General features: G+C 35.7%; 1 protein-coding gene and 1 long non-coding RNA gene across 2 annotated transcripts in view; both read right to left on the bottom strand.

The window, feature by feature from the left end:
* Window positions 1-21711, bottom strand: part of LOC138698099 (uncharacterized) — a 705220-nt gene that overhangs the window by 428232 nt on the left and 255277 nt on the right. The gene's annotated exons all lie outside the window — the stretch shown is intronic.
* Window positions 1432-21217, bottom strand: LOC138698098 (transient receptor potential channel pyrexia-like). The gene is made up of 2 exons (XM_069823819.1): window positions 21061-21217; window positions 1432-7602 (listed from the first exon to the last, which is right to left on the bottom strand). The coding sequence occupies exons 1-2, from the start codon at window positions 21102-21104 to the stop codon at window positions 4155-4157; spliced, it is 3492 nt and encodes a 1163-aa protein (XP_069679920.1). The 5' UTR covers window positions 21105-21217; the 3' UTR covers window positions 1432-4154.

Genomic DNA, 21711 nt, shown 5'->3' with positions numbered 1-21711 from the left:
TGGAGGACCCGATTGCGGTATATCGAGAAATATCTTTTAAGCTTGAAATATTGAAAGGGTGTCCAAAACGTAACAGCACCACCGATATGGTCGCATTTGGCGATGGTACATTTTCTTATTCACCAGCCAATTGTACTCAGCTGTACACAATTCATGTTTATGTGAACAATTTTTAATATCAGTTGCATACTGCTACTTAAACTACAAAACTTATACAGAATATATATGAACATGTGGATCGAACTGAAGAAATTATGCATATCTCTAAATGGACAAGAACTTATTTTTCATTGTTTCCATGTGGACTTCGAACAAGCAGCCCATGCTGCTATTTTATCTTCTTTTCCCGACTATCGTATTTTATGCTCCACATTCCATTTAGGACAAAGTATTTTCTGTAGAATTAAAAAAAATAAGGTTCTTTGTAAGGAATACTTCATTAAAGATACCGAATTTAGCCATTGGCTTAAATATTTTTTTGGACTATGTTTCCTTCCATTTTCAGATGTAGGTGATACTTTCGCACAACGTATGTTAATAGCCCTCACTAATTACATGGAGTTTGCGGACTATATGCTGAACACATATGTAGATGGAGACGCCCTGTTTCCTCCTCCTCTCTGGGCGGCGGAACCATCTGATGGCTCACGAACAACAAATGGGCCTGAATCCTTTCATTCATGCTATAATTCTCAATTTTATTCGCCACATCTCATTTACAAGACCATCGATGTTCTACTGGAAATGCAAACACTTGCCCGCACCAAGATAAACTCTGTAAATTTCGGACAATATAACATGAGGAAAAAAAAAGTACGACCGACAAAATTAATTTAATCGTGTCTCTAAGGGAGGAATATCAGAATGGAGATTTTGGGCTCTTGCAATACATTAAAGTGTAGGGGATAAAAGTCTATGCAACAAAGTTGTAGAATTTTATGAACATCAAACGAGGTGGCATTATTGTCATTGAACTATAGGCATATTTTTAACCAAGCCGTGTACAGTCCTAAGGTTGTGAAAATTGGGAATGAAAATGTGGCAATGTGTTATAACGAGAATTTACACACCCCTAAGTCAATCACCACGTGTTGCTGAGTTTTGTCGCAAACATGCCTTCGAAACTAGCAGAATCATGCTGAAAACAGGTTGTCTTTTTTGACGCAATGAGATACATTTCTAGAAAATTACCGCAAACATGCTTCCCCGATTTATTTATTTCTTTTTTCCTTTCTCTCTGTCTGTCTGTTTTTATTTCTTTCCTTTTTTCCTTGATATTCCAGATTGTGGTAATTTCGTCATCATTTGTACACGAATTTTCTCCTTTCAAATCTTATACCGTTTTAGTCAGTTTTTATTCCCAAAATAAGAAAGGAGAATCTGGAGTGGCCACAATGTTGGAACAATATTAATGAGAATAAGCACTTCATCTTTTATATAAAAATAGCGTTATATTTTATGCTTAAATGCATGACATTGAAGGTTGCCTCTATTTTATAAGACGACATAGGAGGCGATATTTTTTTATTTTTTTTTTATTAGTCAAATATTCAACTCAATGATAATCTCTATATCAAGGATAATGACATCGTACAATGTTTTATATATACTATTTAACATTTTACAACAGATTAAGCATGTTACATTTTCCTCAGTAGGCCTAGTACAAAAGAAAAATATTATACCTTCCTTTCTCTTTGAAATTTACGTTTTTGGTATCTGTTTTATTTTTTTGAAGGAAATATTTCGAGACACAGTATCCTATACACTTAACAGTATTTCAAGTGTAAGTTCCACCACTGATATCTGTCTGATTACTTGTAACAAAGTGAAGGATATAAGAAGAGAGTGGGGGTATAGTGCCACCGTTATGTTTGAGTAGAGGTGGGGACATGTGTCGCGATCAACGATGGTCGCGAGACAGAAAGCTGCTGTAAATCATCCAGCCATCGGATCACAATAATTATGAAGCACAAAGTCTGGACTTTTCTTTTGCGAAATTTGATACTCACAGTGTTAATAATAATATTATCCGTTTAGGGCTAGTTTCGTAGATATAGTTTATGTAGAAGAATCGCCTTTCCTTTTATTTTTAAATAATTAAGTGAACTTTACTGTACATTAAGAAGTACGTGATATTTGTGTTTAATCATAACAGTAAAAAGAAAATAATTTGACACACTTACTTATTGATATTGGCCACTGGCTATCCCAAAAGTACTAAATACCTTGTATAATAAAGTGAATTGCAGACTGGCAAATCATTACCATGAACACATTATTCTACCAATTTAATACAATTATCCTTCACGGAAGTATGAGTATTAAGCGATACATTGCGACACACTGATTCAATATCTAACATAACCTCACTTAGAACACCAATTTACTGTATACGTTATCAGCTAATATAAAATGATTTTTAGTTATTATATGTTGTATACAGATATATCCATACGAACTGTGACTTTCTACGTGAAAATGGAAGAAAGATATTAATGATTAATCGACTCCTACAAAAAGGCAAAATATATGATTATGTCTCGTGACCAGAATATTGTAGAAATGGAAATATAAAAATTGGAAGTTTATCATTTGAAGAAGTGGAAAAAATCAAATATCTTGGAGCAACAGTTATAATTAAATTAAAGTGATACTCGGAAGGAAATTAAACGCAGAAAAATATGGGAAATGCCTGTTATTATTCGGTTGAGAAACTTTTATCATCCAATCTGTTCTCAAAAAATCTGAAAGTTAGAATTTATAAAACAAATTATAATACCGGCCCTTCTGTATGGTTGTGAAAGTTGTACTAACAGTTTGAGAGAGGAACAGAGGTTAAGAATAAGGTTGAGAATAAGGTTCTTAGGAAAATATTTGGGGCTAAGAGGGATGAAGTTATAGGATAATGCAGAAAGTTACACAACGCAGAACTGCTTGCATTTTATTCTTCACCTGACATAATTAAGAACATTAGATCCAGACGTTTAAGATGAGCAGGGCATGTAGCACGAATGGGCGAATCCAGAAATGCATATAGAGTGTTAGTTGGGAGGCTGGAGGGAATAAAACCTTTTGGGAGGCTGAGGCGTAGATGGGAGGATAATATTAAAATGGATTTGAGGGAGGTGGATATGATGCTAGGAAGTGGATTAATCTTGCTCAGGATAAGGATCGATGGCCGGCTTATGTGAGGACGGCAATAAACTTCAGAGTTCCTTAAAAGCCATAAGTAAGTAAACCGACTTCTAGAATGCATGTGCTTGAAATGAAGAAATAGCAGACTATTGCTCATGAGATTCGTATAATATTCATGAATTTTCTTCGCGCATGTTATCAGCAGCGATGGATTATGTAGTTAACACTATTTATGTGTTATTAAAGTAAAATGAATTAACAGTTCTGCAAACTTCACCACTCAAAACGTTATAATTTTTAAGATTTTACGTTTTCCAAGACAGCCTTCGAACCTCTTCCTTTAACAATACAAACATATGTAGAGATAGGAGGAACGTAAAAAGTTCAATTTTTCCAAATCAAAAATTGAAAATGAAGTTACGAAAAATTGGGATTTGCTATGCAAGGAATCGACTAGTACTATTACATTTAGGACAAGAAGAAAGAATACTGTAAGTTAATTTTATACGTAATATTAACTTTGACTTTTCGTGAAATATTGAATACGTACATTCAACATTTGAGAAAACAATTGCAAATGTACAGTAGTGGCAAAAAACCGGACCGACCCTTGTAGCTGATTTCAGAGTCACAGATTCAAATTTTGCTAGTCACAAAACATATCCATCTTGTATAATTAATTGTAACAATGAAATTTATTGCATTTGTTCGATTCTTACCGTCTTTTGTTTCCTTCAGTGCCTCAAACTTACAGACGAAAAAACTTTGAGAGTTTTATTTTCATCTGGCATCAATATTACATTTCTACCTCTATTCGGAAAAGATAACTGCATATTTTTACATTAAATAGCAGTACATACCTCTGGTTTCACTATTCATATTGAAGTTACTACATTTTGACACAATACACAGCACAGGATTCTTTTGTATCAGCTACAAGGGTCGGTCCGTTTTTTTTTTTTTGCCACTACTGTACATACACCTCTGTTTAAGATGAGTTTTCAAGTCTCAATATCTTATAGATGCAGGTTAACACTTTCACTTTCACAGTTATTTTCGCTTACATCTTTATTTTCACTTTCACTTTTAAAATTAGTCAGGTTCTCCATTTTCTGAAGGATATTACGCAACATAAACTTGTTTTCTTGATTCACTTTATCAATTTCTTGAAATTTCTGATATAGTTTGTATTCTAAATCTCTAATATTGCTTTCTAATTTTAATTTAAGTATCTCCATGCTCTGGTTCTCTTTCTTTTCCAATTTCTTTTGATTATCAGCCTGCGTCTGTACCGACTTCTTCACATTCTTAATGTTGCATTCGATTTCTTTAAGAGTCTGGGACATTTTGCATTGCGATCTCTTAATGTTACCCATTTCAGTGGCATAATTCAAAGCATTAATTATCATCATGGACGATTTTATTATATCTCTGTCCAGGGTTGCATAGTTGCACCACGAACGTTCGTAGTTGTACGAAACTTCGAATTTTTCATCTGACAAGTGTAATGGGTCGGTGAAGACTACACGATTGTGGTGATTAGGTAACACCCATATCTTCTTTTCTAGAACTATGTGTGGAAAAAGTGAAATGCTCTTATGAAGTCTTCTGAGAAGGCTCCAATTATATCTGAGATATCGAAAGAGTCGTTTGCTCATCCAGTGTGAGGATATTGGATCTCCTAGCAACATGCTTTCTATGTAATACACAAGGCGTACTCTAGACACCAAGCTTAAGACTTCAGCTTCCTGTCGTATGGCCTGCGTGTCACTGACTGCAAGTCCATTTAATAGATTTAACATCACAATAGCAATGAAACACACAAACACCGTGAATACAATGTGGCTTGTAACAGGAGCGGAATAAAATGGAAAGGATCCTGAATCAAATTCTCCTGTCATCATTATTATTGATTTGAGAAGTGACATCCCTGCATTCTGGAAAAACACTTTATTGTTGTCATCGCCCTCTTCATCACCATCATTAGCACCAATATCTTTATCTATGTTATTCTTTGGACTATCTACATGAAAAAATAGAGCATAGAAACTTAATGCAAAAGCTATGAGTAGAAATGAATACCACGCAAGAAATCGAATAAATGTCCAAGATACTTTCTTGAGCATTTCAAACTGGCACGAAAGAAATGGAAAACGGCCTGTCAGACATACTAACTGAATCCAAGAAATTAAGATAGCTACTGCAGCCAAATGGCGATTTGTAATGGATGTGTACACATTTAAACAACAAAACAACAAAAGGAGTATCTCTATATAATTATCAATATTAGTGCAATATCTCCATGGTGACACCATCACTTGGAAAAGTTCCTTTATTAGAAAACCTCCCGTTAGGAATTTCAAAATCATTCGCATTGTTTCCCTCTCTGATGTAAGTGTTGTCATGGTGGAAGTTTCAGTCAAATTGAGAATGAGTTCATGAGTAGAATTTACCAAATTTTCAGTCTCGTTGAATATTGTTTCATCAGCAGTATTGGACATTAAATCATTACCTGAGGATGTTATTGTTTGTAATATGAATATGTTCAATAATGTAACAAAAATGAGATGAAATACCACATTTACATAGTAGTAACTGCGAATTCGACTCCACTTCAGGTGAAGAAAACTTTTCAACACTGGATGCCTGAGCAACCGTCTCTTTTTGTTTTGCGAGATCATGCAATACAATGTATCACTCTCTGGGAATTTACGTGGGCCATCTATATTATTTCTTGTTAGGAAACTGTATGTGAACATAAGCTGAAAATCTTGATCTTCTGGTAATTTTCCGTTACTTCCCACACATTCATTAAGAAATAATTCCAGAGTTCTTGCAGAGATGTAAGGCACAGGAGAGCCGAATGTACCTCTTTGAGCAATAGAAGCACCATATCTCAACAAAGTTAGGATTGTGTTTTGTGCATTATACTTTGTCGCTAGATGGAGAGCCGTGTTTCCTTTACGGTCCCTGATATTTATATCATGTTTGTAAGGTGTTCCTAACTCAAGGGTTCCAGAAATTTTCTCAGGTCCTTTAAGAAGGATATCGATACAGCGCTGAACTTTGTCAGAGTCAGGTTGATCTACAGCATAATGCAAAGCTGTCCTTCTGTCAATATCAAAAGCATTTACATCGGTTCTCTTATTTCTAATTAGTTCATCCAGAGCCACATAATTTGCTGCTTTGGCTGCTAGAAGAAACGGAGTCACCTTTTCACTCAACCCCACAAATGCCCTTTCGTTAACATCAATTTCAGGATGAGACACTAGCAGAGACACAGAGCGCCTTATTCTGTCAGAGTCGTCAGCGTCGTCAGCAGATTCCGAATCTCCATTTCTGGATGTTTGTGATTTCCTTGTGTCAGCATGAGAAAGTTCTGTACAGGCGTCATCTTGCAACATCACGAGCATGTTTGTAAAATTACCTCTGTTTGCTGCTAAATGTATTGCAATCCATTCATAAAAATCTGGAGAATTAAAATTAACCTCCCCGTGTTTCACTTCTGTGTCAAAAGTAAATTTGTCCCGTCTCATTAGTCTTGAATGCAATCCACTTTGCTCTGCAGCGTAATGAAGAGCATTCCTATTTCGGGTGTCTAGGATGCCTACGTTTGTTCTTTTATCATTTATAAGACGTTGCAATACATCAGAATTTCCAACTGCAGCCGCTAGGTGCAAGGCTGTTACACGGAAGGTCCTCTCATGCGTCCTATTATTTATGTCGATATATGGAAGTTCCAGGAGCAGATGGGCACAATTTTTATTAGCCCCTAAATCAGAAGGTCTATTACGCATTCTCACTGCATAATGCAGGGCTGTCCAACTATACTCGTCCTCGGCATTCACGTTGATTCTTCCATCTTCTATGAGAGCTTTAGCTACTATGTAATTGTTACATCTCGCAGCGAGGTGCAGTGCATTTCCATTAAGGGTCCAATAGGTAGTGGTGCACTTCTCCACGTCTATCATCTCGTGTTTTAGTAGAATATCAAGACATCTTTTCACTGCTTCTTCCTTCTCAATGTTGACTAACTCCGTCTCTGCCAAGTAGTGAAGAGCTGTTCTCCCCTGGCCACTTATGCGATTCACGTTAGTTCTCTGTGAGGAAAGTAGAACCTCTAAAGCAGAACTGTTACAGCTTATGGCGGCCACGTGTATGGGAGACAATCCAGAGTGTGACAAAATAGCGTTGGTGCTTATTTTTGCTGTTATAAATAACTTAATGAAGTCACTGTAGCCAGGACAACGACAGAATATTTCCATGCATGTATGACTGACAGAAATATAATTGCGAATGTCTGTGACCTTCTGCTCCACGAGAGCTTGAAATAGTTGTATATTGTGCTGGTACACAGAAATTAGAAGATTTCTTTCGAATTCTGTCTCATATTTTCCATCCGTTACCCATGATGGTAATGAAACTAATCTTATTTCTTCTGTTTCGTCGTAAGATGTAACAGATCTGTAAAGATAATTCAAGTGTTAATTATTTTTAAAAAGTGAAGTCAGAGTTCGTAAGTAAATGTATCTCGAGATTTTATGGAAAATAATTTCTAGTACATGGTAAGGGCAAGTTATTTTTTCTACTTACATAAAACGAATTTCATTGACTACAATTATGTATAGGCCTATTTATACACACTATAGAAAACAGAACAGTTGTAGAAAATTGAACTTCATTAGCAGATTCCGTAAAGAATGGGCCGCAGGAAATTTCTAAGTTTCAGAGACATAACATTGCGCATGCCCGTCTCGTCAAAGCCATAGTTCACGAGGTAACACATAATTAAACCATTTAAATTTGCTGTATTTTGTTTAAGAGTCTAAACTACGAGTATTTTATAAAATCTAATGGAGGGTTGGTTCTAGATACATCAGGATCTCTGAAAAGTGAAATAATAACATTTGAGATTTGACAATGGAGGATGCCGTGGACCGTCTAGCGTATGTTACTCTCCGACAGGACTTCGATTGTAGAAATGTAATTTTTTTCCGACGACGTAATTGTCTCCACTAGCAACGATAGTCCTGCCTCGTTTATCGTACGGATGGCTACCGATATGATGAATGCTTCGTGGGACGATTTAGCAGGTCGGGTGGTGTGAGCGTCGCGTGTTGGGGTGGATGTCATGCGATGGGTAGGACTTCGGGAACGCATCCACGGTCGGTTTAAGGCTGAAGTCTACGAACACATTTTGGCAAATGTAATAATCCCTTCCGCCCGTGAACGATATCCAGAAGGAACACACTGCCAACCGGATTCAAAGATGGTTTACGAGGAGGCCTGATGTCGACCTGGTCGACTGGCTTCCAAAATCACCAGATATGAATCCGATTGAAAATTTTTGGGTTACAGTCAAACGGATCCTACGCCCTAATTGAACACAATAACTACCCGTTCGGACAGCTGACGAATTGTGGGACAGAGTTCTAGATGCATGGGAGGAGATGGCCATGAATATAGACCTGTTCCATAATCTTGTGGGCTCCACGCCGCGCAGAATGAGGGCAGTTATTGACGCAGGTGGTTTGTGAACGAGATACTAGTCCCCACCACAGGCTTTTTTTTTTTTAATATATTAACTTACTGTGTTTTGTTTATTTAATTATTTATTTATTTTTGATATGCATCCGGGTTTTTACGATGTGAAACAACTATTTTCTTTTACACAGACCAGGTTTCGCCTATTACTAGTCCACAGGTGATGGGCAATAATATTTTTACAAGTCAGGCATAACGAAGTTTATGAACAAATGTCATTTCACATTTAAACTAATAAGTTAATTGGAAATTAAAAAAAAATAAAAAAAATTATATAATAATAATAATAATAATAATAATAATAATAATAATTTCACCGCACGGGAAGGCGAACTCACAACTTGTGGTATGCAAGTCAGACATCTTACCACTGGACCACACATAGCTCGTAAGGTTAACTACATTGTAGACGGATGACTTTCAATGAAGAGGCACCACATCCATGCCTTGCATTGCGTTGCATTTACACGAGTGAACCGTGCGATAGATCGTAGCATTTCTATCGAATAAGAGTCGGCCCATTCTTTTTGCCGTTAAGTGTACATTAGTGTCCGCGAGTAGTAACTCGAGTTTCGCGCGGACAGTCCCGGAATCCAAATAATTGTATAAAGTCCAGAGTAATGGAATTCTGGACACACGTCTGAGAATATCCATGCATATATTTTCTATTATTATTATTATTACCATTATTATTATCATATTATTATTATTATCATCATCATCAATTTATATCATCAACATTATTGTTATTTCACTATTATTTTACCATAATTATTACATATAGGCCTACATTTGTTGTTACCAGTGCTGAAAGCAAAATTGTTTACCTGTGATTGGATCGCTGTATATTATCAATAATAATAATAATAATAATAATAATAATAATATTATTATTATTATTATTATTATTATTATTATTATTTTCATCTCATAATTTCAGCAAATATTTACAACTAATGAAGAAATATATTTATACAACAGAAAGCCATGTTTTAAAAACTCTTTCCTGCGTGACACAAAATTTAATATCTAGAATTAATAATAATAAATGATAAATGTGTGCTGCATACATATCCATGTAGTTAGTCATGAAAAGAAATGTGCATGTCTCGAAAGGAGACAACAAGGTATACAGAGTGTTCCATTTATCTTACTCATGCAACATAATTTCTTTCGTAGGCGAGAAATGAAAAATAATTGTTTCTAAAAAAATTATTTAAATACAATGGGGATTTAGCACTATGAATATATCTTTCTTGTAAAATTGTTCATTAAGGAGATAATGAGTTATGGCTTAATTTTTTAAAAGACGCCATGTACTTTTATTCAATGAATAATAAATTTAACTTCTTCTAGCAGTCCCACTCAAAAATGTATTACAATGTACCGTTCTAAGAAATCCATTGATTGGTGTAAACAACATGTAATGCATAGTGTACTTACTTGATGCATGTTAGAAATAAAATGACATTTTATAGCACTTCGGTACTCCTACCAAACAGAACATTTAATATGTCCTGCTCAATGTGATGACCATTTCAATTAATTCATAATTGCAATTTTATTATGAAAGTCGCCTTAGATCGTTCTTGTGTTGCCTGCTAAATAGATGTACAGCCGTCAAAAGAAAAAGTGGCCACTCTCCTGAAACAAAGTTCCCTTCGGGTATCTTCGCTACAATTCGGAGACAGGCGATGTTACATGTTCTTCGACCACGTTGCCTGATATCTACAGTTATAATTGAAGTATTCTGTGTGTTATTCGATAGCGTTATGGTAGCGTTCAGGCCTCTTATTCGTGAGGTCCTGCGTTCGACTACAACCTCGTGCTTTTTATGTTCTTTTTTGTTCTGTTTTTGAGAGAGACAAACTATACATAATTGCTCCTTTTTATTTTACGATTATTTTAGTAATTAACATCAGGTTCATTAATATATTATGCCATGACATTATCATTATGATATCGTGGCTCCGAATGGAAAGAAAAAAAATATTCTCAATAAAAATATCTTTCGTGGCATAAACAAACCAAATTTACTGGCGTCGGCCTTAAAACATTCAAACAATTAAGCGTTCAAAAAACAAAACAAAAAGCCACAATTCAATATTTAGTCTATCTTCCTCTTATCTCGATCATCTTGCAGTCGAGTGGGCATGGAATTGACTAGTCTTTGCAAATAGCGACTGTTCTTAGACACGATATTCCAGACATTCTGAACATACATACATAAGTGTTCTGTCCATGGGCAGGTCTTTCATTGCAAACCCAGTAATCTCCAATCTTTCCTATTTTCTGCCTTCCTCTTAGTCTCCGCATATGATCCACATATCCTAATGTCATCTATTATTCTTTTCAACCACAGACCCAACCAATTCCTTTTTCTCTTTCTAATCAGTTTCAGCATCATTCTTTCTTCACTCACTTTTTCAAACACAATTTTATTTCTTATTCTGTCTGTCCACTTCACACGCACCGTTCTTCTCCACATCCACATTTCAAATGCTTCAATTCGTTTCTCTTCATTTCGTCGTAATGTCCATGTTCCTTCCCCATACAATGCCCCACTCCACACAAAGCACTTCACTAGTCTCTTCCTTAGTTCTTTTTCCAGAGGTCCGCAGAAGACCCTTCTTCTATTAAAAGCTTCCTTTGCTCATGTTTGCAGTTTTTCTTGGGAAGGATAGGCCTAAATGCGGTAACATCCCGTTGCTTTCCGCACACCACTATCTCTTTCGCATCTTATTAAATTCCAGGGGGCCCAAGCGTGGAGATGAGGAGAGTGGATTTGACTAATTGAGCCCTCCGGACTTCACCGAAAGTCACGGCAAAGGTTAAATATTAATTCTATCAGGATGTTTGACCCGATCAGAGACCGGGAAATCTCAATTAGCCTTTGCCTCCCGCATCCTGGACTAGCTTCTACGAATCATCAGAAAATCTTAGAGTGTGATTGGGCCAATTTTTCCGAAAATGTTTCCACACTTTTGCCCTCGTAGCTCAGCGGACGAACTTCGGAATTTAGATGTCAACGTCTCAGGTTCAATTCCTCGTTACTCCTTTTCATTTTATTGTGGTTCAAGATAGTATAATGTAATAATACAAAAGAAAAACTAATACCGGTATTATGCAACTGGATTTTTCCAAACCTAATATTAAATTTATGTTATTTATATCGCTAAAGAACGATTACGATATAAATAACTTGAATATTATTTATACAGTATCACTAAAGAACGTTAACAGAATATAAATGATAAATATCGGTTTGTTTAATTTTTATAAGATATTATATAATACGTATTTAATTATCTAAATAAAATAACCTATTTTACAAAGAAAGATGGTTATTTGTGTTATAATAATTAATTACATAAAATACATATTATTTATATTGCGAAAGAACAATAACAATAAAAATAACTTGAATATTATTTTATAATACTAATGAAGGAAAACAGAATATAAATGATAACTTGAATATTATTTATATCGCTAAAGAACGATAACAATATAAAAACGTGAATATTATTCATATCGGAATTTCACAGATTTATTACAGATATATTTAAGAAATTGTAGAAGAATAGTAATTATTAACAGTGTCCTATTTATTCTTCTTGGAGCCAAATTTGTAACTACTTTTAAAAGTGTGATTACTATGTTGAAGTGTAAGTGTTGCAACGGATGCTTGATTTGTTAAGTACGTGAGTCAGTTGTGGGATGCTTGATGTCGTCACAATGTCGTAATTATAGTTTGATTGTGTCTGTGTGACTATTGTGTATTAATTTATGATGCATGGTACGAAAATCTGCATATTTGTGTTATAGAAGTGTTACGTATGTGTGTTGTTAATGTTTTTGTACTGTATGTTTCAAATTGATAACTGATATTTGTTTTGCAATCGCAATGCCTAATTTACGGATTGTTTATGTTTTGTTTACATCGCGTAAGCTAGTTTAATTTTCTTTTCCATTTCTCTTTATGCTTATCTTTTTTGTGTATAAAACTATAGCCCTAACACACATATGTAAAATAGGGCTAACCCCCATTGGAGATACAATAATAATAATAATAATTATTATTCATATAATTATAAAACAATAACAGAATACAAATGATGACTTGAATTTTATTCATATCTCTAAAGAACGATAACAAAATATAAATAACGTGATATCCATAAAGAACGATAACTGGATATAAATGATAATTTGAATATCATTTACATCGCTAAAGAACGATTAAAAATAAAATGAAACTTGAAGAAGGCCCGAACCCACAACCTTTGAATCATTAAACAAGCACTCTACCGCTAGTCTACGAGGCGCAGATATGGAACATTTTCATAGATCCGGAACTGATTGTACAAGCACATGCACCGTGTAACATCGCCGCGACCCGAAGTGGACTTTGAAAATATTCGCTGTTCACGAGTGCGGCCACTTTTTTTTTTTTTGACATTGTACAAGCATCAATAGTACGTTTCTGCATGTCCTTCGGGGCATTTCGATAGACAGTATCCTTGACTGCTCTCCAAAGGAGAAAGTTTAGTATCGTATGGCCAGGAGAACGAGCAAGTGAACTAACTGGTATACACTTCCAATTAACGAATCAGGATATTTTCGATCCAGAACACCATGGGCTCTTAGGGCAGTATGTGTGGGCATTCATTATGCTGGCACCACATAATCTTTCTGTTTCTCAAAGGTTTGGCCTCCAAAAGATTAGGAAACATCGTTCTTAAGAATCTAGCATATCTTCCTACCATTTAGGATACCTTTCATGAAATAAGGCCAAGTAATAGTATTGCAATTCTACAAAGTGTCATTTTTTACTTCAGATTTGCAGTAGTATACTTAGCGGCAAAAAGAATGGGCCGACTCTTGGTCGATAGAAATGCTAAGTTATCGCCCGGTTCACTCGTATAAACGTAACCCACTGCAAGGCATTGCTGTGGTGTCTCTTTCTTGAAAGTGGTCTATAATGCAGGAAATCTTACGAGCAGTGTGTGGCCCAGTGGCAAGAAGTCTGACATCCATACCAGAGGTTGTGAGTTCGCCTCACGGTACGGAACATTACTTTTTTATTTCAATTGTTACTTAAATAATTAGTTTAAATGTGAAATGGCATTTGTTAACAAACTTCGTTATGCCTGCCTTGCAAAAATATTATTGCCCATCACCTGTGGATTATTAATAGACGAGACCTGGCCTGTATACGGTAAACAAAAATACTTTTTTCACATCCTAAAAACCGGACGCATATCAAACAAATAAATATTGAAATTAACAAAAACAAACAATTTTTTAATATATTAACAAAAAAAGGCCTGTGGTGGGGACTAGTATCTCGTCCACAAGCCACCTGCGTCAACAACTGCCATCATTCTGCTCGGCATGGAGTCCACAAGATTATGGAACAAATCTAAATTCTTGGCCATCTCCTCCCACGCATCTAGAACTCTGTTGCATAATTCCTCAGGTGTCCGAACGGGTGGTTGTTCTGCCCAATTAGAGCGTAGGATCCTTTTGACTGCAGCCCACAAATTTTCAATCGGATTCATATCTGGTGAATTTGGAGGCCAGTCGACTGGGTCGACATCACGCCTCCTCGTAATCCATCTTTGAATCCGGTTGGCGGTGTGTATCGAATGATTATCCTGCTGGAAGGAAAGTGTTCCTTCTGGATATCATTTTCGGGCGGAAGGGATCATTACATTTGCTAAAATGTGTTCGTAGACTTCTGCCGTAAACCGCCCATGGATGCGTTACAGAAATCCTGCCCCATCGTATGACATCCACCCCCAACACGCGACCCTCACGCAACCCAACTTGTTAATTCGTCTCACGAAGCGTTTATCTTATCGGTGGCCATTCATACAATAAACTAGGTCAGTACTATTGTTGAAATTGGAGACAATTACTTCGTCGGAGAAAATGACATTTCTCCAATCGAAGTCCTGTCGGTGAGTAGCATACGCAGAATAACCTAGGCGAACCAGGGCACTGAGTTCTTGTTTCTGTGCCATCTTCAAGCGTAATGACGAGAAAGAACTTTGTATTAACAGAGAGCAGTATTGCTTGAAAGAGAGAGGGAGGTTTATTATTTATTAGAGTTTGGTCATATTCTTAGAGATATCGCCACATAATTATAGCTTTGCGAGACACATATGATGGCAAATTTGTAATTAAAAAAAGAAAATTGGGGGAGATTCGAACCTTGAGCTACTACTATTAACTTGTTCAATAGACTAATGCCGCAACGACTTACGCTACTGTAACTGTTAATATCAGTTTGGCATAATACTTGGTGTTCCTGTTCACATTCGCTCCGGTTGATTTTGTATTTATCAATTGTATTATTATTTCACTCTTCAAGGGCCCTGATGTATCTAGATTCAACCCGCCATTCGATTTTATTACATATTTTAGACTCTTAAACAAAATACAGCAAATTAAATTTTTTTAATTATGTGTTACCTAGTGAACTATGGGTTTGACGAGACAAGCATGCGTAATGTTATGTCTCTGGAACTTAGAAAATGTCGGCCGGCCCATTCTTTTTGCCGCTAAGTATACATTATAAGTTCCAAATTCTTTTACACCCCGCAATGTATTGTTTATTAGAATAATATGTTGCAATACATCTTTGAACAGGCCTTGAAGATGTTAAATTGACAATGAAATGAAATTTACTGATGTCTTTTAAATAAATGAATTCATTGATTGTATTTCCTTAATGAACGAGATTACAAGGAAGATGTAAACATAGTAATTTTTGCCCATTATATTTAAACAAAAGTTTTTAGAAACAATTTTTCATTTGGTGTTTGAAACAAATGTATTTTGGTTGAACAAGGTAAATGGTACACCATGTATATCCGCACACGTTAAGCAATTTTCGCATGATACTAACGAATGTACGGAAAATATGAAGTAAACCACCGCATCAAGTTCATTACAAAGCATCCGTAACGAGCAAAGAACTAAATTATATTAGGAAACTGCACGACAGCAACTGAAGATAACTTGTTATGTTCTGAAAAATAATATAAGGAAAAATAAGAGTAAAATTATACACTTGCACGTAATGAATGATTCAATTACGTTTCTTCGTTAGGCAGTTCAACATTTTTGGACCACAGATATGTAACGTTTCTGAGCTATGATTTGGCTTTACGCCCAGGATAGGCAGGCAAAGGAAAACCTATCTGTTCGGTCCGTTACCAAGAACTGATCTCTAGCAATGATTATCGGCAACCAATCTAACAGATAGGCTTCACTTTCCCTGCCGTCTCCGGTTATGTACCGTAGCTCCGAAACATTGACAGCTCTACATCTATGACACCCAAAAATCTCGCATCAAGTTGAACAGCAAGGAAGTCCCAAGCTCGTTTAGTAATAGCATTTCTGATTAAAATTCTAACGGATATACGTTCGATTCTGTTGTATCTCCGATCTGAGTATGTATCTCTGAGGAATGGTTTATTGGATTTGGCCATTGATGTCATTTATATGGGATTCCATAACTGCAATAAATTATAATTTCCTACGGGTAGCAATTAAATAGATAGAATCAAAATTATCAATGCGAGTAATTTCAGTAGACAATTTGGTACTTGATTTAGGCGAGCGTCAAATGAACGAACTACAGAGTGACAAACTTTCCTTATATAGTCTAGCCCTTGCGTTGGTAAGCAAAGCAAATGGATTCCCTGACTAGATTTTCAACTTCTTTACCGTGTTAATATTTAGGATTTATCTTGCTTGACTAGTTTCGAAGTTTTGTGCTTCATTATCCAAAGTCTAGTGGATATCCCGCGCTATCTTCTGGATTCTTGTTGTGTGGGATGTGTTCATGATTTTTTCGAAAAGGATGTGTGTTTTGAAATATTGAACTGAGTATTCAGGATGTGATTCGGGTGTGTTTTGTATGTTTATAAATTTCATATTGTTGCTTTGTATAGAAAACACAGAAAGATTGAATACCTATACAAACACATAAACAAAATACACCCGACACTACACTACACACTATAAACAGAAAAGAACGATTCAATAAATTTCTTAGACGTTGTAATGGTAATAATAGAGGTGATTTTGGTAATGGTAGATGTGTTGATGGTAGTGATAGCGATTGTGATTGTTATGATACAGATGATCATTTTAATGATGGAGTTGTTGATGCTAATGGTAGAGGTTGTAATGGTAATGATAGAGGTGGTTAGGTCATGGTAGAGGTGTTGATGGTAGTGATAGATGTTATTATTGTTATGATATAGATTACCATTTTAATGATGGTGTTGATGTTAATGGTAGAGGTTGTAATGGTAATGATAGAGGTGGTTATGATCATGGTGTTGATGGTAGTGATAGCGGTTGTGATTGTTATGATATAGATGACCATTTTAATGATGGAGGTGTTGATGTTAATGGTAGAGGTTGTAATGGTAATGATAGAGGTGGTTATGGTAATGGAAGAAGATGTTGATGGTAGTGATAGCGGTTGTGATTGTTATGATATAGATGACCATTTTAATGATGGAGGTGTTGATGTTAATGATAGAGGTTGTAATGGTAATGAGAGAGGTGGTTATGGTAATGGTAGAGGTGTTGTTGGTAGTGATAGAGGTTGTGATTGTTATGATACAGATGGTCATTTTAATGATGAAGGTGTTGATGTTAATGATAGAATTTGTAATGATATTAATAGAGGTGGTTACGTTAATGATGGATATGTGAATGGAGGGTTGTGATGGTAAGGATGGAGTTGGTTATGGTAATGATAGAGGTGTTGATAAAGATAGAGGTGATGATGGTAATGATATGACCAGACAAGCTATCTAAACAGAAGAGTAAAATATGTCATGGAAACGACGTGATGTATGTATGTATGTATGTATGTATATATGTATGTATGTATGTATGTATGTATGTATGTATGTATGTATGTATGTATGTATGTATGTATGTATGTATGTGTACAGCTGGATTTAGCGTTAATGGCCCCTGTCCTTGGTTGTTTGGTTAGTGGGCGGGCTGTGTGTTGCGTCATAAGAAAGAAATTTAATCACAAATTTAATGTGCATAGGAGAGGAATAGGAAAGAGGAAGAATGAAAATAATATCTATGCTCGTAGCTGAGGGACACTCATGTCAAGAAAATGTAAGTCATCAAGACATTGTTTAGTCAACAGACGTAGTGGTTAGTAACGGGACGTGTGAAAGAATATTGTGTTTTAAGACGGAGTGTACCGCGATTTGATAAGAAGGAAGTGTTAGGTGTTATGACAGCGCGGTCTGACCTGTGTGACCCAGCCCACCAGTAGTGATGAGTAACTCGCTCTTAGTCTATCTACTTACGTTTTGCAAGGGCCAAGATCCCTGAATCAAGCTGAATGTATGTATGTATGTATGTATGTATGTATGTATGTATGTATGCATACATGTGTACCCACCTGTGGAGTAACGGTTAGCGCGTCTGCCCGCGAAACCATGTGGCCCGGGTTCGAGTCCCAGTCGGGACAAGTTCCCTGGTTGAGGTTTTGTCCGGCGTTTTTCCTCAACCCCATATGAGCAAATGCTGGGTAACTTTCGGTACTGGACCCCGGACTCATTTCACGGCATTATCACCATCTCATTCAGACGCTAAATAACTTAAGATGTTGATAAAGCATCGTAAAATAATCTACTACAATAAAATAAAAAGATGTATGTATGTATGTAGGCCTATGTATGTATGTATGTGCGTGCACATGCAGCGTTAGTCTGATATAATATGGCTGTCGGTGGACATACTTCACTATCGTGTCTTAATTTATTCGCTATATATCGGAAGATGACGTCTTGTACACATATAGAAGGACTGACTGCAACATAGTGCAATGCTATTCACAATTTTGTCACACAAATTAAATTTATTATACCGCCATTCTTATGAAATATAAATTGCAATATGTAAACAGAGTCATTATTCGTTCAGCCTTTTCTAAGCCTGCAGTAAGTCTTAATGAAAATGTCGAAAGGGTTTACATACTATTTTTCTAAACAATGTACTGCAGACCAGTATTAAGCTACAGTAATAATTAACTCAACGCGGTAATTAAGTAACTTCACAAAATTGTTTGTTGTTGTTGTTCAGTTAACTGTCCAAAGACAGACTTCAACCTTGTAAGTGCCACCAATAAGACGCCACTCATGAGGCAACTAAACCAAGAAATAATGAAGTAGGTTGACCAGTTCCCTTACCCCTTTATTGCATACATCGCCTACTAGATAGTATCTAGATTACTAGATACTAGATGCAATGTATGCAACAAGAACAATTTTTTGTATACATCTGCAGTCTGATTAGTGATATATATTATGTATCTAGTAGATACATAATATATATCACTAATCAGACTTCAGATGTATACAAAAAAATTGTTCTTCCTCCGACACATATTATCAAGTGAGATGTACTGCCTGTTAACACATGTACATATCAACCAGAACCTCAATCAAGATAACAGAATTAATATGCTCTGATAAATAATGATGAATATTTTTTGGGCATACTTTCTACGAGGTTATATCCGAATCCGAGGCATAGGCCTATTGATACCTGCTATATTGGGATTTTACGTGTAGGCCTACTATGTTCACATAATGTACTTTTACACACGTTTTTTAGATTACTTTACGACGCTTTATCAACAGCTACGGTTATCTAGCGTCTGAATGAGATATAGTGATAATGCCAGGGTCCACCGCCGAAAATTACCCAGTATTTGCTCTTAATGGGTTGAGAGAAAAACCCAGAAAAAGTCGCAATCAGGTAAATTGCCCCAACCAGGATTTGAATCCAGGCTCGCTCGCTTCACGGTTAGGCATGCTAAACATTATTCCATAGTGGTGGACTACATTTTTTTAATTTAGTTTTTTTTATCTCATCTTGAGGAACGAGAGATTCATAGGTTATTATTTTCACAATAAGTTATAATAGGCATAACTATTACGTAATAAAAGTGTTAATCTATTTAGGCCTACTATATCGACGGGTTCTGTTCAAAAGGAAAGCATCTCACAGTTTAAAGTTTTGAAAAACCTGCATTTTGAAGCTTTATATTGCCCTGAAAAATCAAAGGACCGTTGAAATTACTCCAAAAATCTGTTAATGATATTTTATATATTGTTTTTACTCAACCGTACTATAAAACGCTCATTACATGTGACGTAAGTGTATCTTAATTGCATACACAGATATTCATTATGTTATTGAAACTATCGATTTTCAACTAAGCTTATGCGATATTGATTAATATCGTACGCGCAAGATCCCGCAAGCCTTGAAAGCACCATTTCAAAAGAGCAGGCGCGACTTTTGAAAGTGACATTGATCGAATCACTCAAATAAACATTAACCCAACTTCAAACATTCCACTGGGAGCCATTCCCCAGATAAATTTCACAAACAGCACAACATGCATTTTAAATAAAATAAATTCTGTTCATGTTAATTTTAATATTATAATAAGTTGAGTTCATTTAATGTGTTTTAATGTGTGTTGCTTTGAGGTTTAAAATCTCAATACCAAGCTCTGCAAAAAATCAATAATATGGCGTACATGCCTGCCATCTGTTGCACTACTCGGGAACACGCTGAAAAGGCATTCAACTGTTGCAATAGTCGAGAACACGGTGAAAATACATGCACGTTCATCATTTCATTATCGCTAAAGTAACAACGTAAGATATTTGTAAAAACTCAAAACTTATACATTTAATTATGGTCGAACAAAAACAGTCGTATTTATTTTACCTATAATGATAATTAAGACGCTCGTAAGAAAATTATGAAACTCGTTTACTCTCGCTTCTTAAACATACTCGCGACTTAATTACTTCTATTATAGGTTCATTGCGTAATGTACTATTCAAATCAGAGTGTTAATTGAATTTTTCACAGCAACATGAAGCTTTAAATTTCAGGTTTATCAAAATTTTAAATTTTGAGTTGTTTCTCTTTTGAACTGGGCCGGCGATGTCAGTTTATTAGACAAGATAATTAATGCAATTTAAATAGGCCTACATAGAGAATGAAATTAATTTATAAGTAGGTAACACAAGGCTGTAAGCGCATACTCTAAGAGAACGACAGACTGTGTTCGAAAAATATATTCCATTTTGAAGTTCTGAATATATTTATTTTCAAATCTCGACATGGTTTTCATCGTAAAACTACTTTTTCTAATCTATAAATTACCACAGAAATCATTTAAACAGATGATATTTGACTGGGACTCGCAAATGGCGTTCAAAGAGAACTCAAAGTGATCCATAAACTTCATTACACACTTATTTCTGTTCGGACTTGAGCCTATTTAAAAATACTCACCTGGGCGGACATCTGAGATCACAACTGTTCTTTCCCCAGGGCATAGTGATAATTAGATGACGTTATGCCACACTGTGTACACAAAACGTATTTCCAGATTCTGTAATGTAAATATCGAGCAATATTGTGCGCATAGACATTACTTGACAGATCGCTCACTGACATGGAAATCAAAGCGTACTGTTTGAAGTTCTAGCCTTTATCAGAAGGAAGCAGTTTGGCCACATCCTGTTACAAGCCTATGAGTTCCTCGTCAACAAACAGAAGCCGGATGATAATTACGTTCAAGAAGGGCATAAGCAAGACAAATTACGAGTATTTCAGGATAAAACAGGATAAACAGATTAAGCAATCCTTCCTTATGAAGAATACGGAGACCCATTTGTGTATAACAAAATCCATACTTTGGCAATAAAAAATATTACATTAATTTTTAATATTTTCTTTCCATAGTTCTACACTTTCGTATTTGATTAGGTGAATTGTCTATTCCGAATTCATAAGCCATTCTATCTATATTTGGTTCGCTTAATGCATGGCTTAGGAAGAGCCTATGGCAATACATCAGTTTACACAGTGTTATGTTTTTACATTATATCTAGACACACTATTTGATTACTGCGGTATACTTCTATTTAACTTTTATTAATT

Source organism: Periplaneta americana, chromosome 4, assembly GCF_040183065.1.
Source record: "Periplaneta americana isolate PAMFEO1 chromosome 4, P.americana_PAMFEO1_priV1, whole genome shotgun sequence".
NCBI classification, from domain to species: domain Eukaryota; kingdom Metazoa; phylum Arthropoda; class Insecta; order Blattodea; family Blattidae; genus Periplaneta; species Periplaneta americana.
The sequence above is the reverse complement of the archived record's forward strand: the minus strand, read 5'-3'. Positions and strand labels throughout refer to the sequence as shown.